Raw genomic sequence first — 21,172 nt, 5'->3', positions numbered from 1 at the left:
AGCGTCCCAGAGAATAAAGAGGAGATTAACAAAGAATCCTTCCCCACAGTCAGAGGAAAAGGGAACCCCCATCCCCTGAAGTCAAAAGTCTTTGCATGACTCAGAATGTTCAGGATAGACCCACCCACTACTAACTCTCCTGAAAAAAAAAGGGAAATTAAAGCAGCACTGGCACCCAGAAAAGACAATTTTTATTAAGCTTTAAGATTGATGAATTAATGAATGGAAATGAATGAGAAATGCATGGTTTTTCTTTCCGTATCGTATATTTCTCTCAAACCTTTTAATGAAAGGCGCCTTTTTTTTTCAAATCGCATTTCATTCCTCTGGGTGTGGAGGTGTAATACAGGCCCCCACCGGTCAAGAATGAGGCACACATGACTTTGCCACATGAACATTAAAAACTTAAAAATGTTGCTGGAAAGAAAAGAGGGCCTATCACAAGGAATTGTCAGGCCCCTCGCCAGAAAGACCTTTTCTGCATACTAACAGACAGTATTGGAACAAAGGACCCAGTCCCTGTTTCGCCAATACACTGAAGACCGAGTCAGACCAGTTTAGTCACATGACTAACTGGTTGTTTGAATCTGAACTTGCCACAGAGTGTTTTAAAACTCAAAGCTCTTTACTCCTGGACTGGGAACACCTCTCTCCTGTCTGCTCTCATCTCTTTCTCACGGAACTGAAGACCCATTGAAGACCCATGAACCCCGAGAGAGAAAAGTCTCCTTCAGTGAACAAGGTTTAAGAAGAATACTGGGCCCCAACGAAAAGCAAGATTACTTACAAAAGGACTGCAGTGAGCTAGAAGCACAGTAAACAAGAAACTCTTCTGATATTGCCTCAAACCTTTCTATTTTTGTTCTGCTCTCTTCTGTCCCTATTTGCACGCGTATATTGTGTGGGCGCATCGTATATCCTTAGGAATTAACCATATTCGAGTTTAAGTTTAAGGTTTAATAAATTTCACTTTTCCTTAAACCTAAGAAAGCCTGTTTGTGCTCATTTCTTCGCCTCAAAACTGGAAAGTGGTGAACAAGGATTCACCAAGGGGAGCGCAAAACACAGCGCGTTTAAAAACATAAACCCTGATACATTAAAACCAGGTGAAGGCTAAAAGGGATCTCCAGCCACCTTGCTCACATGGTCGTAACAGTAGACTGATGGGAGGTAATTGGCCTGGTTGGATTTGTCCTGCTTTTTGTGCCAAGGACATAACTGGGCAATTTTCCACATTGCCGGGTAGATGCCAGTGTTGAGGCAGTACTGGAACAGCATGGCTAGGGGTGCGGCAAGTCCTGGAGCACAAGTCTTCAGTACTATTACCGGAATGTTGTCAGGGCTGTAGCCTTTGCAGTATCCCGTGCCTTCAGCCATTCCTTCATATCACGTGGAGTGAATTGAATTGGCTGTGATGCTGGGGACCTCAGAAGGAGGCCGAGATGGATCATCCGCTCGGCACTTCTGGCTCAAGATTGTTGCAAATGCTTCAGCCTTATCTTTCGCACTGATGTGCTGGGCTCCCCCATCATTGAGGATGGTGATTTTTGTGGAGCCACCTCCTCCTGTTAGTTGTTTAATTGTCCACCACCATTCACGACTAGATGTGGCAGGACTGCAGAGCTTAGATCTGATCCGTTGGTTGTGGAATCGCTTAGCTGTCTATTGTATGCTGCTAACGAGGTATGGCACGCAAACAGTCCTGGGTTGTAACTTCACCAGGTTGACAATTTATTTTTAGGTATGCCTGGTGCTGCTCCTGGCATGCCTTCCTGCACTCTTAATTGAAGCAGGGTTGATCCCCCGACTTTATGGTAATGGTAGAGTGGGGGATATGCCGGCCATGAGCTTACAGATGGTGTTTGAGTACAATTCTGCTGCTGCTGATGGCCCACAATGCTTCATGGATGCCCAGTTTTGTGTTGCTTGATCTGTTCGAAATATATCCCATTTAGCACTGTGGTAGTGCCACACAACACATATAACTCAGAAAAGACAATCTACTAAGGAACTTCTTACATATGTGCATACTTCAGAAGACTGAAAGGTGTTTAGTTATGGAAAATAGCTACACAATGCCCATGTTACAGTCATGTTTGTAACTGATATTTCTACAATAGTTCTCGTGCTCCATGTGTACTACAGTGTTATCTTTTAAAGACAGAGAGGAAAGTGCTATTTAAAGCTTTTCACACTGACTGCATTTCAGTCAGCAAGCTCTAAACCACAAAGGGATGTGTAGACAATCCAAATAAATTTCCACTCTGCCTTTAGCACTTGAAAGTTCTATTTGTTTTCTCACCCCTAACACATACAAGAAATCCACATTTATCTCATTATGAAAACCTCCAAGGGAATGTTCAAGATTACTAGGATTGTTGTAATTAACAGTTTTATTTCTAAATGTTTTCTCTTCCCTTTGCCTTCCTCATACCACTGCCCTGTTTCCTTGCATTGAAATTTTCAATCCTTCTCTATAAACAATAGGGGGATACAGATTTTGCTTTGGGCGTAATTGGAAAATTGCACCCAAAACAATGGATAGGTTAGGCTTCAGTTTTCCACTTAAATTCATTTGCATAATCACTAACAAAAAATAAGACACCATATTAGAACCCAAGTGTTTCTTTTCTTCTTCCCATTAAGTATTTTTTATGTATTTAACCGTGGTAACCAGGTTTCTTCTTTTTCTTTTCTTTTGGGCCTCCTTATCTCGAGAGACAATGGATACGCGTCTGGAGGTGGTCAGTGGTTTGTGAAGCAGCGCCTGGAGTGGCTATAAAGGCCAATTCTGGAGTGACAGGCTCTTCCACAGGTGCTGCAGAGAAATTTGTTTGTCGGGGCTGTTGCACAGTTGGCTCTCCCCTTGCGCCTCTGTCTTTTTTCCTGCCAACTACTAAGTCTCTTCGACTCGCCACAATTTAGCCCTGTCTTTATGGCTGCCCGCCAGCTCTGGCGAATGCTGGCAACTGACTCCCACGACTTGTGATCAATGTCACACGATTTCATGTCGCGTTTGCAGACGTCTTTATAGCGGAGACATGGACGGCCGGTGGGTCTGATACCAGTGGCGAGCTCGCTGTACAATGTGTCTTTGGGGATCCTGCCATCTTCCATGCGGCTCACATGACCAAGCCATCTCAAGCGCCGCTGACTCAGTAGTGTGTATAAGCTGGGGGTGTTGGCCGCTTCAAGGACTTCTGTGTTGGAGATATAGTCCTGCCACCTGATGCCAAGTATTCTCCGAAGGCAGCGAAGATGGAATGAATTGAGACGTCGCCTGGTAACCAGGTACACTTTTATTAATACAGCTGAAAAGGTTTTCTTCACCAAAATTAAATATTAGTAGGAGTGGCTAACTGTGAGCAAGCTGATTTATCACTGAAAAAGACTAAGAAAACTATACTGAAGCACTTAATAGTTTCATTTGTGTAATCGAGTCAGTTTCTTGGTAAATTATCTATTTTTGATACGGAAAAAGTCTAATAAAACGTGCCTACAAGTGCCTGCGCACCTTAGAAAAAGGATCTAATTCGAAGAGCCTTCCCAAACCAGCACAATCTTGCAATTGAGCTGGGGATGGGGCCAGTTTAGTGGGTGGAGCCTGATTCAGGCCACCTGAACAAGCAGCTAAGATCGTGGAAAACACGAGCACAAGTGGTTTTGGCCATAACGCACTTAGGTTTAAATTTCCCTGACCTTTTCCGCTGGTTCAACCTACACTGCCCGGTTTCTATTGACTTAACTAGCAGAGACAAGGGGAAATTCGACCCCACATGCCACACCACAGAAGCAAATCTAACTATTTTACTAATTTCAATGCACGAGGGTCTTGAAAGCTTTCGCATCGTGCACCTGTACACACAACGCTAGAATTATTTCTGCAAATGGTGACCTCACCAAAAGTTCACCAGTATACCCAAACATCTGGCAACGAACCAAAGAGAACTCTACTATATTTTCTGGTAACCAATATCAACCCCCATAACAGGCTGTAATCACACAATTTGGATTATTTCTGCATTATTCTGGGTTAATTGGTGTGAAAAAAATCTGTGCTGTGCTGACCTACTTGAGATCTAATCTGAATCTGTTCTATTATTTCCAACTGTGTGTCATGCGGCACCAATTTGTTCTGTTATTCTGGGCTAGGAATCCTGCAGCAGGATTTATTGTAAGTTATGATCTCAGGTTGCATTAAAATTGAAAAGGGAAAGCACACAATCCTCTGCATAAGGTTGTTAGTACAGGATCAAAGCTCATGGTTAGTGGAAACCACCTAAACTGTTGCAGAAACACTATTGCCAATATGAGTTGTAAACTCTGAGATTTGTTTGGGAATTCACCTTAAGTAGAAATTCAAACAATTTATAGTAAGGTTTCCCGATTTATACAAATTCACTGAGTCTCATATCATGTTTCCAAGTAACTAAATGTTTCTCTGCCTGCATCATTACTGAAGTTATACTTTCAAAAAACTCCAAACTTGAAAATGTCAACTTACACCTCACCATTAGAAAATAACAGTACTAACAGTACATATAAATTTAGGATCAGTACTAGATGTCTAAATCCAAATGGATAGAAGAAAAACTTGCACGCAAAAGTTATTGCATGATGTCAGACTACTACATGTGACTGCTAAAAGGAAATTGGAAGAAAAATAACAAAAGGACACCAGGAAACTTGGAGGGAAAAAAAAAAACACTCCAAAGTGGAATGGGCAGTGGCACAAGTCCAATGATTGCCACTGCTGAAATTTCTAGTTCATTATTAAAAAAATACAAACGGGGCTGAAATAGAGAATTAACTTAAGACTTAGATTCCGAATGATAACTTCCTCCAAGTATTCACAAGGGAGGGTACAAACAACATGCTCTCTTTAGTGACAACTTAAGTAGAATTGCTGACTTTAACATAAATGAGTTAGAATTTCTAAACACCCTAAAAGGTAATAAAACAAATTAATCATCAGATGTTACTTATTCCACAATATTGAGACACAAAAGTGAAGATTGTGAGGCACTGATGGTGATTAGAAGTGATATTAGGGAGGTACTAGAGACTTGGAAACATGCTAATATGATGCCCAGATCAAAAAAAAGGGACAAAATAAACATAGAATCATAGAAGGTTTACAGCACAGAAAGAAGCCACTTGGCCCATCATGTCTGCGACGGCTGAAGAGGAGGAGCCACCCAACCCAATCCCACTTTCCAGCATTTGGTCCATAACCCTGCAGGTTACGGCACTTCAGGTGCACGCCCAGACACCTTTTAAATGAAATGAGGTTTTCTACCTCTACCAGCCATTCAGGCAGTGAGTTCCAGACCCCCACCACCCTCTGGGTGAAAAAGTTTTTCCTCATCTCCCCTCTGATCCCATCACTTTAAATCTATGCCCTGTATTCACTGACCCTTCTGCTAAGGTAAATAGGCCCTTCCCAGCCACTCTATCCAGGCCCCTCACAATTTTGTACATCTCCAACAAATCTCCGCTCAGCCTCCTCTGTTCTGAGGAAAACAACCCCAGCCTATCCAATCTTTCCTCATAGCTGTAATTTTCCAGTCCTGGCAAAATCCTCATATCTCCTCTGTACCCTCTCTAGTGAGGAGACCAGAATTGCAGACAGTACTCAAGTTGTGGCCGAATGTTTTATACAGTTACAGCATAACCTACCTACTCTTACCTCCTCAGGATAGTTTCCTAGTGCCAACCATCATTGCTTCATCATTGACCTTCCTTCTATCATAAAGTCACAAGTGGGGATGTTCACTGATGATTGCACAATGTTCAGCACCATTCGGGACTCATCAGATACTGAGCAGCCCATATCCATATGCAGCAACACCTGAACAACATCCAGGCTTGGGCTGATAAGTAGCAAGTAACGTTCGCACCACACAAGTGCCAGGCAATGACCATCTCCAACAAGAGAGAATCTAACTATCTTCCCTTGATGTTCGATGGCATTATGATTGCTGAATCCCTCACCAACATCCTGGGGGTTACCATTGACCAGAAACTGAATTGGACCAGCCACATAAATGCTGTGGCTACAAGAGCAGTTCAGAGGCTGGAAATTCTGCGATGAATAACTAACCTCCTGACTCCCCAATGCCTGTCCACCATCTACAAGGCACAAGTCAGGAGTGTGATGGAATACTCTCCACTTGCCTGAATGGGTGCAGCTCCGACAACACTCAAGATGTTCAACACCATCCAGGACAAAACAGCCTGCTTGATTGGCACCCTATCCATCACCTTCAACATTTACTCCCTTTACCATAAACGCACAGTGGCAGCCATGTGTACCATCTACAAGTTACACTGCAGCAACTCACCAAGGCTCCTCCGACAACAACGTCCAAACCCGCAACCTCTACCGCCTAGAAGGGCAAGGGCAGTCGATGCATGGGAACACCACCACCTACAAGTTCCCCTCCATGCCACACATCATCATGACTTGGAACTATATCGCCATTCTTTCATTGTCGCTGGGTCAAAATCCTGGAACCCTCTTCGGATCAGCACTGTGTGTGTACCTACACCCAAAAGACTGCAGCTGTTCAAGAAGGCAGCTCATCCCCACTTTCTAAAGGGCAATTAGGGATGGGCAATAAATGCTTGCCTAGCCAGCGATGTCCACGTCCCATGAACGAACGAATAAAATAAATATTCTACACCTTGGCTAATAAGGGAAAGAATTCTGTATGCCTTCTTAACCACCTTATCGACTTGTCCTGCTATCTTCAGGGATCTGTGGACACACACTCCAAGGTTCCTCACTTCCTCTACATCTCTCAGTATCCTCCTATTTATTGTGCATTCCTCTGCCTTGTTTGACCTCTCCAAATGCATCATCTGACACTTCTCTGCCCACTTGACGAGTCCATTGATATCGTCCTGCAGTCTACAGCTATTCTCCTCACCATCACTCTGCAGCCAATTTTTGTGTCATCTGCAAACTTCTTGTTTATTTCCCCTATATTTACATCCAAATTGTTAATATATACACGAAAAGCAGGAGACCTAGTACTGAGCCCCAAGGAACCCCACTGGAAACATGCTGCGAGTCACAAAAGCACCCAACAATTACCCTTTGTTTCCTGCCACTGAGCCAATTTTGTATCCAGCTTGCTACATTCCCCTGGATCCATGGGCTTTTGTTTTTTTTTTTTAAAACCAGTCTGCCACATTGGACCTTGTTAAAAGCCTTGCTAAAATCCAAGTGGACCACATCAACTGCACTACCCTCATCAATCTTCCTCGTTTCATCCTCAAAAATGTGAATCAAGTTAGTCAGACACAACCTTCTCTTAAATGCATCCATAAACAGCTCCAGAACCATTGGCCTTATTTTCATTGCGAATAAAGAAATTAATCAGCAGTAAACATTATCCCAGCAATAGTAAATATAGACTCAGAGCAAGAAGACCCTGCCTGACCAACCTCCTTGACTTTCTCTTCCTCAAGAAATGAAAGCCGGTGGACTATGTGAAGCCCCATATGATACATCTGCAATTCCAAAAATTATTCTGTAATATTCTGAATATTGATGCAAGCTGTCCTCACCACTACACCATCAGATGCTTAGTTGCCCCATACCCCATAGTCTACCATTCCACTCAGGCTTTTGGCCATCAGTTCACCTTCCCTGTTGTCACAGCTGACCAACCACACACCCAGTCTCACTGCCAAGCTACTGTCTCCCATTGGCAATACTAGCTCTAGTCTCTATTCCACAATGTACAGTTTATTTATTTAATGCCAGGCCAGTAGGGGATAATTAGTGTGAAGGGATGGAAAGGCAAAGGGCAGGGGGAAATACAGAGGATAAGAGTGTGGAAGAATAGTAGGAGATGGAAGCAACAGGGTAGTGCAAAATTCAGAGCGACATAGTGGTGGGAAGGGTCTGGTTTACAAGGGGAAGAGAAGCAATGGTGAAGGGACAAGCAAGCATGCATACATATGGTGGTGGTGGCAAAGTGTAGTTGGGTGGTGGGGGGGGGGGGGCGGCGAGGGATGATGAGATTGTGTGTGGTGGAAAGGGGAAGGGCAGAGCAGCATTTCCTACATGTGATCTGAGATGTAGGAACAAACTATCAGGGAAAGGATCTGAAGTATCATTCTCTTCACATGCCTTTCTGCTGCTGCTTAACACCCCAGCCAAACCCACATCAAAGATGTGAGAGAGAAATATGTACCAACTTAAAATAAAATATAGAGCAGTCGGCATGGATTCCAAAAGGGAAGATCATGCTTGACCAATCTTATTGGAAGCCTTTGAAGAAAGTAACAGAAAGCGCAGATAAGGTAATGTAATTGACGTAATATAATGGAATCTCCAAAACGTCTTCGAAAAAATATCACATATTAGACTCATAACTCAGGTCAAAACATGTAGAGTTGGGGTCAAGTAGCAGAAATGATAGCAAGCTCGCTACAAAAGAGAGTAGAGGTTATAGATGATTATTCAGATTGGCAAACATTGTGAAGTGGTGTCCCACAAGAATTGGTGCTGCTCACAATTTACATACACAATTTGGGCTCAGGAATCAGTAGTACAGTTTAAAATTTGCAGATGACACCAAATTGGGGAATTTGGTTAATACAGAGGAGGACTGCGACAAAATACAGGAAGACATTAATAAACTTGCAGAATGGCCGTGTAATTGGCAAAAAGTGTCATGTAGCACATATTGGCACGAAGAATAAAGAGGCCACAAAATCCTTGGAAAATAAGTGCCTAAAAAGAATAGAGGAAAAGAGGGATCTGGGACGACAGATATACAAATCACTGAAAGAAGCAACATAGGTTAATAAGGCCACAAAAAGCAAAAAAGGCAAAGAGGTTCATTTCTAGAGGCATAAAATTGAAAAGCAGAGAAGTTATGTTAAACCTGTATAAAACCATGGTTATATCACACTTGGAGTACTGTGAACAGGTATGGGGAGGAAAACAGGAACCTCTTCATTCCAATGCAGGCAGTATGCAAACGCAGTGCTGCCTGCTTATGACATTGATTGCAGCAACCAGCCAACGCTAAGCATGCTGCTGAATTGCTGAATGCCCGAGTAGTGGGTGCAAAATTGTGAGTGGCTTGCACGAGAATTGTGTTATGACAGCACAGTGCAGCTCTCAAAACGGGAAGTGCCGTTTGGCTGGAACAAATGTTGGAATTCATTGCACAAGTGACTTTGACCTGAAAAAGACATGTGAATGGTACAATATGGCAGAAAGCAGGCTCCAAAGTTCACCACTACAGCATTGGAGGACTTGGTGTAGGATGGTAGTCCTCTATTCACAGGGGGCCAGGAGGTCCTCTAGACCAGGTTTGTCCAACCTTTTCGGGTAGAGGGCTGCATTGAGAGTTTTGCTCGGATCCGGGGGCCGGTGAGCAAATTTTGAAAGATGAAGGCATTAAAAATTTATCACTAATAAAAACAACAAATATGAATGCTTGTGAAGAAGCTTTAAATGAGAAGACTAATTTATTGACTTACTTTCTCATCACTATATTGAAAACTGATTTAGTGACATATCTGGCACTGCTTTTGCTTTAATAAGTAGTCAATCTCCACCTACACAATGACGTAGCGATGCAAAGTATTCTGGTTAGATGTCCTCCTTTCAGAAGATACCTTGATCTCTCTTTCCCCCTCTCCCAGTGCTCTGTTTGTGTCTGTCTCATTCTTTCTTCCCTCTCCCCTCCCCTCTAAGACTAGGGGACACAGATTGAAAGTTTTGTGCAAAAGATGCAGACGGAATATGAGGAAGCACTTTTTTTATGCAGTGGGTGGTAATGACCTGGAACTCGCTGCCCACAAGGGTGGTGGAAGTGGAGACGATCAATGACTTCAAGAGGAAGTTGGATGGCCAATTGAGAGAAATGGACTTGCAAGGCTATGGGGATTGAGCCAGGAAGTGGGACTGACTGCATAGCTCAATGGAGAGCCAGAATGGCCTCCTTCTGTGCCGTAAGTAAATGACTGACTCTCCGTCTCTCCACCCTCTCTCTCCGTCTCTCTCTCTGAGTTTGGAACGTTCATTTAAAGTGCTTTTAAAAGTCAGTTCAAGAAGATCGTTGCCAGTTTCACAGGTGACAGCTGTTGACATCGGGAACAGCCTTTTCCGAACAGACTCTGGGTTTTCCAACCGGCTTTTGTTAAAAAAGTGTCAGAACTAGCCGGAAAACCCGGAGTCTATTCGGAAACGGCTGTTCCCGGTGTCAACCGCTGTCACCTGTGAAACTGACAACAATTTTTTATTTTAATAAAAGAACTGACTTTAAAAGACCTTTAAAAGAGCATTCCACTCTCTGCAACTGTGTGAGAGTCAGTAGCTGTGAAACTGACAATGCAATAGTTTAAAAGCCAGACTGACAAAGGTAAATTTCTCATCTCTAATCATGGTGAGGATGAGGAATGCCCCGGGAACAGTTTACATCCGCAGTCCAGATGGAAAAGTTTGGCGAGCCGATCCTGACCCGTGGGCTGCATGTTGGACAACCCTACTCTAGACAAACTCTCAAAAAGCAAAAGGGAGCAGATAGCTGTGCAGACCAATGCCAGCAGTGTAGCCGACGACCTGGATGCAGTACTGAAAGAGGTTCAATGACCTCTCACGAGTGCTCAAGGTTAGGAATGCATCATCAAATGCTACATTTCACCAACTGCACCACAAGTCTCTCAAACTGCTCAATGCACCACACCCCCAACAAAAATCTCTAATCACAACACATGACTAACATTCACTGCTGCACCTCACCCTCATACACTTAGCACTGCTGCAAGCCTAACACCCACGTCACACCTTGCAAATAATGCCCCAGATTGGCTCACACTCAATGACACACTCCCAGCTCTTTTGCAGGACAAGGTGGCAGACAACCAAAGGCAGCAGTAGCTAATCCATGGGGAACAGGCACAGCTGTATCTCCTTCCCTGATGCCGAAGACAGTGCTCACCATCACTGGAGATGCCAAGACTGAGGCCGTGGCCAGCTGCAGGGCTGAAAGGATCGAATATGACGGTATGCTCATAACTAACCCTCCTTCTCACATCTCACTTCTCCCTCATCCCACAATCTCTCTCCGATTCCCGTGCCTCAGCTTTTATTGCAGCATAGGTAGAAGTCACTTAACGTCTGAGTGCCACAGTGGAAGCTCAGACTGAAGTTACGCAAGCTCAGCTTGTTGCCATGCAGCGCAGATTGCTGCCATCGTGGCTGCGGATAGCAGTGCTCAAAGGGCTTCCGGGGTCTCTCAATCTGTCCCCCAACAGATTACCAGGCACCATGCCGGGAGAGGGGCTGGTAACGGCAGTGACCTAGTGGAGCACGAACCTGCTATCCTCAGGACGACAGCATTTGTCCTCCCACCACTATCAGTCTGCCAGTGCTCTTGCTATTGCCTGTCAACCAGCCAGCCCACACTGCTGCTACCCATGTCAAGACGCTACAGTCCACAGAGGGATTTCTTCGGTCTGAGCTACTCAAAGTTGTCCTGCAAGGCTATCTGCAGTCTCCTGCACTGACAGTCAGCACCTTGCACCAGTCATGCTGGAGCTACTGGGGCAGCACTGTGAAGGAGCACTCGACCAGACAAAGGCACACAGAATACAGGCACCAAGGGAATGCACAAGGGCAAGTAGTTGACTTTTCATGGAATATTGGATGGCTTGTTTGATAAAGTTGGAATGGAATGTTAGTTTTGTGGTGGCTTTTACTTCAGCATGTTGGCCAAGAGAACTTTGTGATGATCAATACCAGTAAGATGCTACGGTGCAGGACTGTTTTTGAATGGGGAATTGGGTTTGCACTTATTGGTACCGCCGTCAGATGAGCTCACCACGGACAGCCCAGCCGGAAAAGTCATGTGTTCGTTGTTCTTTCCCTTCCTGTTCTACTGCTCGCTGTTGTTACCTGGTCGCAAAGGCTGTGCTCCCATGCTAAAGAAGTTTACAGGATTCAGCAGACTATGACAAATCGTGACACACACACTAACAAGTACTGTCGGGTTCCTCCAGAGTGGTCTAGGCAGCGCAAGTGTTGCTTAAGCACCCCAATGGTCAATGACATTTCATGTGGCAGCATGGATGTTAATAATGGATGCTGCCCACATGTGGTTGGGCTGTACACCGGAGTCATGGGCGAGGTGGTCAGCTGATAGCCCTCGTTACCGAGTAGCCACCCTCTGATTTGACATGGTATTCAAATACTGATGCTCAAATACAGTCGACAGCCACAGAATAAATTCATCAGGACCAGATACCGGATATTCACATACATGAATATAGTGTGCTCCAACTTACTGGAACAACATCAATGACATGTAATCTGGCTATATTGTCGTTGTGCTTTTCTGAATACACAGGCACACCAAACATTTACATACAGACACAAAATTGAAACACTGAATAAAAAATGCTGCGTTCTGTTAGTCATAGAGTCATTTATGGTACAGAAGGAGGCCATTCGGCTCATCAAGTCCATGCAAAGAACATGTTAAAATCCAGAACATTTATAAAGCTGGAGGGTTGGAATAACAATAAAAATACTGGGGAAAAAAAGCAAGAGGAGTCAAGAGAGATTTTCTCGCAATGTCTGATTAACTGACAATAAAAATGGAGTAAAATACAAACTGCCTTAGGTCATTGTTTCAACTCAGGAATAAAACATTACAATAGTAATGATAGCAAGCCATAGTAACTACTAAAGGAAGGTCCAAGTGTTTTTTTTGGATCATGCTAGTTATTACAAGTACACTTCTGTTTTAAATGGGGTATGAAAATATCGATAAACATATTATTTAAACAAAATTGTATTATTCCCATATACCAGTCCACTAACAACATTGTCATGAAGCAGTCTGAAGTATTATCCTTGGACAAATCTATAAGTCATCAATATCATACAATCTTTTGATACAGCACAAAAAATGCACGAACTGCAAATATAAAAAAGGAAATGTGATGCAAGCACGTAATGACATTGAGCATCAACATGGGATGAAGGAATGAGAAGCATTTCAAAAATCTTTCAGATGACATGTTAAAATGAGGACCTGTCTGCCCTCTCGGATGGATGTAAAAGATCCCCTGGCACAAACCACAGGCAGTGGAGTTCTCCTGGCCAACAATTACTCCTCAAACACCATCACAAAAACAGATTAGTTGGTCATCTATCTCATGGTGGTTTGCAAGATCTTGCTGTGCACAAAATGGTTGCAGTGTGCATATTTAAAAGCAATGCATTGGCTGCAAGGTGCTGGGGGGGGTGGGGGGGTGGTTCCTGAAGTCGTGAAAAGTGCATCGTAATTCAAGTGCTTTCTATTTCTTTTAAAATATGCTGCCCCTGCAATGGACCATTTAGCAGGAGCAACTTTAGACTGTACTAGGCATTATCCATTTGAGGTATATAACAGATCAATAACCCTGCCCTTTTACTTAATATACCTTTTCTACCTGACTCTGCACTATACAGTTGCTGCTAACAAAATTAATTTAGACAATAGTCACCCTACATTAAGGTTTGTTTCTCAATGCTGTAGAGGAAGTAAAATTAAATAAAGGTTTACTGACCTAAATGGGTATGCGCCATGAGGTCAGCTAGTGAAGCAGTAGGTTTCCCTCCTACATGTGATGAGGTGGACGATGCAGAGGATGAGGTGGAGGAGCTCTGGATAACCTTGTTAAGCCAGTGCTCTACATTCAAATGGCCCTGGTTTGGAGTGGACTCGATCCGGCCCTGGCGACGGAGTGAGCCCTCATCTTCCGACGCCGAAGATGTGTCTGCATTCAATATAATACTAATGTTAGGACAGTGTAGTCTCTACTCTATGAAACTCAGTAACACAGTCTCACGGGGCGCATTTGATACATGCAGCACACAGAGGAAATGCAGGACACAACTTGTATCCCACAAATAGCCTGGCTGGATAATTCCCAACCAGAACACCATTTTAGCCCATAGATCATCATGAACTCTTTATATTACACATTACACAAGCAAAGTAAAAACACTAGATGCGAGATGTAAATATTAATTTGAGTACAAATTTCAAGGATGTATAGATAATTTGTAATATTTCACGAGGAATGCAACTCCGCACTGCTTAGTGCCTCCAGTTCTCCATTATGTTTCTTCTGTGAGAAATGAAAATTATTTCACTAAGATGGTTTCACCTAAATCCTAAAACGTGTTTAGATATTGGAAGTATTTGAATCAGGGACAAGTAAACTTGAGATTGAATAGTCTTATTTCTTCTATTTGTTGTTGCATTCAACGTTTCACTCCCCCAGTTTCCTTAACAGATTTTTTTTTGTCAAACTCTTACTTGTCAGTGTAATTCTTCACTAATTTCACACAATAGAAAGATGTCATGTTTCCGTATATAACTTGCACCAATATTTAACTGCACTATTTTCTCATCTGCATAAAATAATTTTGTGCACTCCTACCAATACAACTTTGTTGATTTAGCATTACACAGATCTACAATGATTATCACAGAACCACTGCATGGCACAAACACTACACATAATTCCTTATTATATCTGCAAGACTGAAATCCTTCACCGTTCAATTCAAAATGCAAAAACAATTACTTAATTACACCCAGAGAATGGTGCAGCAACAATATTAACTTGGTGTTACTGCAAAAAAAAATCACAATTTCATTTCTCCCTTATTTTCTAACATGGCATTTTTTATCAATATATGTCCATATACGGAGGATCAGTGGTTTTTGGAAAATAAACCAAGCAGTGCCACCCATCTATCTCATCAGCAATGAGTTATGCCTGTCATATGTGATTTAATTTCCATAAAACATCAGACCCTGAAACAAACCGTTGACAGGTTTAATTTTTTTTTAATGAAATAGCAGTTTGGTAGCACAGAACTTGAGTATTGCTGAAAAGAGACATTTTGTTGAAGCTTTTTGTCTTGAACTCATCAGGACAATTTGCAAGAATACCAATGTAAGGGAAGCAACAAATTTATACTAGACGAGAAGAGCGCTGATTGGATGGCAAGTGAACTCTGATTGGTAGAAGCATCGCCATAGAGAATGCACCAGCTTATGGTGACTGATCATGAACCGCCAAACTTTGTTTGACTCGGATTGGTCAAAGCATTGCCCTGATGAATGAACCAGCAAATGGCTGTCCCTTATTTTGTTGAGCTGAAACAGGCGCAATGTGTATACATATTCTTTCTGTCTGCAAATTATGTTTTTCGTCTCAAATACACTTAGCATTCTAGTTGTGTGTTGCTGCTCTGTATGTTTGTTTCAGTACTGGTTATAGAATGAAACTTAAGACAGTGAGGTTGCACAGCAGGAAGGAAAAGAGACTGTTCTTCCCACAGTTCCCAGACTTCCAGTCAATCCCAAAAATTCTTAGTTACTTAAACACCCACCCAATATTCAACATTCACCACCATTAGGTAATATTTAAGCTTGGTTCTGGACTCGATATCTAGCTGTCTGTCAACAGTCTCTTTCTCTCATCTGTGACATACTTTACATGCTTGCACTATGGGTGACAAACATGCGTCTAGCATATTAGGTGGTTAACTGACTGAACAAATGACAGAAAAAAGTTCCTGCAAATACTCATTGTAGATAAAATGATCAAGAGTTAAATATTTCAAAGATCAAATGAATTACATAAAATGCTGCAATTTAACCTTGCAAATCAAACTGCATCTACCAACTACTATTTCATTCCTTGAGGCATTTGATATCCATATCCCACCATTAGGTTAGTCTTAACTTTAATAAAAATATACATGATCACGTAATTTCTCTCATATAGTCACGTTATTGAAATCACGTGTCTACTAAATGCATCTATACTGTGTAAATGCTGCTATTAACTTTGGAGATAGAAGAACAATTCAGATTTCCTAACTTTTAACAAAAAAGACAAGCATAGTACCAATTTTGTTCCTATACCACTGGGACGTGGTTTCAAAAACAGCAGACTGCTGCAAATGAAGTCTTTGCCCTTTGCACACATGAAATTGGTTCACTCAGTTTCAGCATAGGCCCATTGCACAAAATTGTTCATGCTTTTTTTTTTATTCAGTCATGGGATGTGACCGTCGCTGGCTAGGCCTGCATTTATTTCCCATCCCTAATTGCCCTTGAGAAGATAGTGGTGAGCTGCCTTCTTGAACCACTGCAGTCCTTGGAGTGTAGGTACACCAACATTGCTGTTAGGAAAGGAGTTCCAGGATTTTGACTCTGCAACAGTGAAGGAACGGAGATATAGTTCCAAGTCAGGATGGTGTGGGGCTTGGAGAGGAACTTGCAGGTGGTGGTATTCCCATGCATCTGCTACCCTTGTCATTCTAGGTGGTAGAGATCGCAGGTTTGGAAGGTGCTGTCGAAGGAGCCTTGGTGAAAGCTGCAATGCATCTTGTAGATGGTACACACTGCTGCCACTGTGCGTCGGTGGTGAAGGGAGTGAATGTTGAAGGTGGTGGATGGGGGGGCCAATCAAGCAGGCTGCTTTGTCCTGGATGATGTCGAGCTTCTTGAGGGTTGTCGGAGCGGCACTCATCCAGGCCAATGGAGCATATTCCATCACATTCCTGACTTGTATCTTGTAGATGGTGGAAAGTCACTGGAGAGACAGGAGGTGAATTACTCGACACAGAATTCCCAGCCTCTGACCTGCTCTTGTAGCCACAGCCTCTATGTGGCTGGTTCAGTTCAGTTTCTGGTCAATGGTGACCCGCAGCGATGTTGACAGAGGGGGATTCAGCGATGGTAGTGCCGTTGAATGTCAAGGGGAAGCAGTTAGATTCTTTCTTGTTTGAGATAGTCATTGCCAGGCACTTGTGTGGCTTAAAAGTTACTTGCCACTCATCAGCCCAAGCCTAGATGTTGTCCAGGTCTTGCTGTATATGGACATGGGACATATGCATTCTTAATTTCTTTTGGGCCTCCTTACCTCGAGAGACAATGGATATGCGCCTGGAGGTGGTCAGTGGTTTGTGAAGCAACGCCTGGAGTGGCTATAAAGGCCAATTCTAGAGTGACAGGCTCTTCCACAGGTGCTGCAGAAAAATTTGTTTGTCGGGGCTGTTGCACAGTTGGCTCTCCGCTTGCGCCTCTGTCTTTTTTCCTGCCAACTACTAAGTCTCTTCGACTCGCCACATTTTAGCCCTGTCTTTATGGCTGCCCGCCAGCTCTGGCGAACGCTGGCAACTGACTCCCACGACTTGTGATCAATGTCACAGGATTTCATGTTGCATTTGCAGACGTCTTTAAAGCGGAGACGTGGACGGCCGATGGGTCTGATACCAGTGGCGAGCTCGCTGTACAATGTGTCTTTGGGGATCCTGCCATCTTCCATGCGGCTCACATGGCCAAGTCATCTCAAGTGCCGCTGACTCAGTAGTGTGTACAAGCTGGGGATGTTGGCCGCCTCGAGGACTTCTGTGTTGGAGATACGGTCCTGCCACCTGATGCCAAGTATTCTCCGGAGGCAGCGAAGATGGAATGAATTGAGACGTCGCTCTTGGCTGGCATAAGTTGTCCAGGCCTCACTGCCAGAGAGCAAGGTACTGAGGACACAGGCCTGATAGACTCGGACTTTTGTGTTCCGTGTCAGTGCGCCATTTTCCCACACTCTCTTGGCCAGTCTGGATATATTTGGCATAAAATTGGTAATCTCATTCAACTGTACCATAATGAATTCAATAAGTCTTTAATTTTTGAGTTACAGCTAAAGAAAATGACCAATGAATGCTGCGAAATGGTCCTAAAAATTCAAATGGTCCATGTATGTCCTACAGGCCTGCCATCCATACATAGCTAACACATGACTTCTATCCCACATTATGTGACGAATTCTTAATGTCCTATGATGTACAAGGACAAATAATTGCTCAGAGCAATTACATTTTTAAAAAGGGTCTTTTCAGATTCCAGCACTTCTGCTAAACATTTTTTTTATATAATGATTGGTGTGGAAACAGAACCATAGTTGTGGTAAATGGCATTCTTCTGATGATCGGCTAAAGCACACAGTAGGGCTCTTGAATCTGCAACTGGCTCTGCTATATCTGACAAAGAGGGCTCAAGTCAATAATATGATGTCATCCACTTTGGATCCAAGAAAGACCAAATGGAATATTTTTGTAATGGTGAGACACTCAGTTGTAGAGGAGCAAAGGGGTTTATGTATCAATGCACAAATCACTAAAAGCTAGTGCACAGTGTACATGAAGTGATTAAATGGACAAACACAGTGATGTCCTTTATCTGAAGGGAGTTGGAGTATCAGAGTGAGGACACGATGCTTTGGTTATAGAGCCTTGGTTAGACCTCATCTGCAGTACTGCATTCAGTGTTGGGCATCACACCACAAGAAATATGTATTGGCCTTGATAAAGGGAAAAGTTCAGATTCACCAGAATGATACCAAGGCTTAAAAAGGTTCAATTACAGGAACAAGGTACAAAAACCTGCCTTGTATCCCCTTGAGTTTAGAAAATTGAGGGACGATCCAATCAAGGTGTTTAAAATGATTAAGGGATTCAATTCAATCCAGAACAAGGGGAATAATCTTAAAAGGAGAGCTGGGAGTGAAATCAGGAAGCATTTTTTCACACTAAGGATAATGAAAATCTAGAACACGCTACCACAAAAAGCAGTGATTCCAGGCCAATTGGAATTTTAAAGACTGAGAATGACCAATTTTTGTGACGTAAGGGCATAAATGGATATGAAACAAAGGTGGGTAAATGGAGTTGAGATACAGATCAGCCAGGATCTAACTGAATGGAACAGACTCGACCAACTGAATGGCCCACTCCCATTCCTAGGTTTCTATACAAGAAGTTCAGCAGAATGAGGTTAAAATCTGGTTTCCAAATTAGTTCTCAAATTATTTTCCAAAAGTCTTTTCTTGTTCCTTCAAGGTAACCACACTCTTTCGCAGACACAGATGACAAGCACACTCCATAGAATCAGATGTAGCATTAAATAGGCAGTTCACAAGCATCACTGATAGCAGACCAATCTGTTCTCTTGCTTACAGTGATGCACTGCTTGGGGAAGCAAGGAACAAGGAAAAAATACAGAGTCTAATTTTCTGTTCCCAAGGGAATAATTCATTTGATTTAGTCATGCCATTTTAGAAGATTTTTGTTCTTGTGCAGATCTTCACAGACTACACATTACCTAGGTAAGACAGCGGACAGGACATTGCCAATGTAACTCACTATGCCAATGTCCGATGTGAAATGCACAAGAATTTAATAATACCCAATAACCTTCATGTCTTGCATCCCCATTTATCAGTTCCAGTCTAAATTTATTTAATTAATCATGCTAATCTCTTTCTGAAATTCCCCCACCTTTAAACAGTGAATCCTTTCTGCAACATTAGTTTTGGCTGGATTCCAACATAAACTGCCTTCACTGCCCATTGCTGGTTGCAACCACATTGTTTTGTGGGGGGGGAGGGAGAGAAGGAGGAATTCTTTAAAACAATAAAATATCACTAGTTGAAGTCTGTTATCTCCAGCAGAGGTCTCTTTGCTGTGTCTCGGCCAAAGCATAAAACCATGTTAAGTTTGTAGCTCGACAAATAGAAGCAAAAGTAGAATTAGCATGTAGATTCGAGTGAATAGGTTTGCTATAAGAAGATCGGTGTACCTGGAGGAGTGTATGCATCTAGTGATGAATGTACAAGCACAGAGCGCCTCTTCGAAGGCATCGGCATTTTTCTCTCTTTGTATTTGGCCAGAGCTGCTTGAACTGCTTCTGTGTGCAAATCTGTGGAGGCAGGAAGATCAGCAAACAGTATAAACAAAAATGCAATAGACAACCACTGCAACTTAAACGAGCATCCTGAAGGCAGGCTTGTGTAGCAAATTGCCGGCACCAATACCAGGTGCCATGGAACAGTGAGATGTAAATTTATTGCCTATGCACTGAGATTTAAATTTCAACCACACCACTGTGAGAGTTACCAAAGACGAAATGGAGAGTGGGGGTTGGGGTTGGGGTTGGGGGGGCAAGAGCGCTGGAGAAGGAGGGGGGGGGCCAGAGCACTGTCAGGCTGGAGGGGGGGGGGGCAAGAGCGCTGTCAGGCTGGAGGGGGGGGGGGCAAGAGCGCTGTCAGGCTGGAGGGGGGGGGGGCAAGAGCGCTGTCAGGCTGGAGGGGGGGGGGGCAAGAGCGCTGTCAGGCTGGAGGGGGGGGGCAAGAGCGCTGTAAGGCTGGAGGGGGGGGCAAGAGCGCTGTCAGGCTGGAGGGGGGGGCAAGAGCGCTGTCAGGCTGGAGGGGGGGGCAAGAGCGCTGTCAGGCTGGAGGGGGGGGCAAGAGCGCTGTCAGGCTGGAGGGGGGGGCAAGAGCGCTGTCAGGCTGGAGGGGGGGGCAAGAGCGCTGTCAGGCTGGAGGGGGGGGCAAGAGCGCTGTCAGGCTGGAGGGGGGGGCAAGAGCGCTGTAAGGCTGGAGGGGGGGGCAAGAGCGCTGTAAGGCTGGAGGGGGGGCAAGAGCGCTGTAAGGCTGGAGGGGGGGGCAAGAGCGCTGTAAGGCTGGAGGGGGGGGCAAGAGCGCTGTAAGGCTGGAGGGGGGGGCAAGAGCGCTGTAAGGCTGGAGGGGGGGGCAAGAGCGCTGTAAGGCTGGAGGGGGGGGCAAGAGCGCTGTAAGGCTGGAGGGGGGGGCAAGAGCGCTGTAAGGCTGGAGGGGGGGGCAAGAGCGCTGTAAGGCTGGAGGGGGGGGCAAGAGCGCTGTAAGGCTGGAGGGGGGGGCAAGAGCGCTGTAAGGCTGGAGGGGGGGGCAAGAGCGCTGTAAGGCTGGAGGGGGGGGCAAGAGCGCTGTAAGGCTGGAGGGGGGGGCAAGAGCGCTGTAAGGCTGGAGGGGGGGGCAAGAGCGCTGTAAGGCTGGAGGGGGGGGCAAGAGCGCTGTAAGGCTGGAGGGGGGGCAAGAGCGCTGTAAGGCTGGAGGGGGGGCAAGAGCGCTGTAAGGCTGGAGGGGGGGGGGCAAGAGCGCTGTAAGGCTGGAGGGGGGGGCAAGAGCGCTGTAAGGCTGGAGGGGGGGGGGCAAGAGCGCTGTAAGGCTGGAGGCAAGAGCGCTGTAAGGCTGGAGGGGGGGGCAAGAGCGCTGTAAGGCTGGAGGGGGGGGGGCAAGAGCGCTGCAAGGCTGG

The 21,172-nt window shown here is 44.4% G+C and overlaps 1 protein-coding gene across 1 annotated transcript in view; it reads right to left on the bottom strand.

Moving 5' to 3' along the window:
- Positions 1–21,172, bottom strand: part of LOC137372271 (disco-interacting protein 2 homolog A-like) — a 299,051-nt gene that overhangs the window by 129,062 nt on the left and 148,817 nt on the right. Inside the window, exons 4-5 of the mRNA XM_068036004.1 lie at positions 19,680–19,799; positions 13,585–13,794 (exon numbers count right to left, since the gene is read on the bottom strand). Coding sequence (XP_067892105.1) covers positions 13,585–13,794; positions 19,680–19,799 — 330 coding nt within the window. The remainder of the gene's footprint in view (positions 1–13,584; positions 13,795–19,679; positions 19,800–21,172) is intronic.

This window comes from Heterodontus francisci, chromosome 7 (assembly GCF_036365525.1).
Source record: "Heterodontus francisci isolate sHetFra1 chromosome 7, sHetFra1.hap1, whole genome shotgun sequence".
NCBI classification, from domain to species: Eukaryota; Metazoa; Chordata; class Chondrichthyes; order Heterodontiformes; family Heterodontidae; genus Heterodontus; species Heterodontus francisci.
Note: the sequence above shows the minus strand (reverse complement) of the source record. Positions and strands in the feature narration are given on the sequence as shown.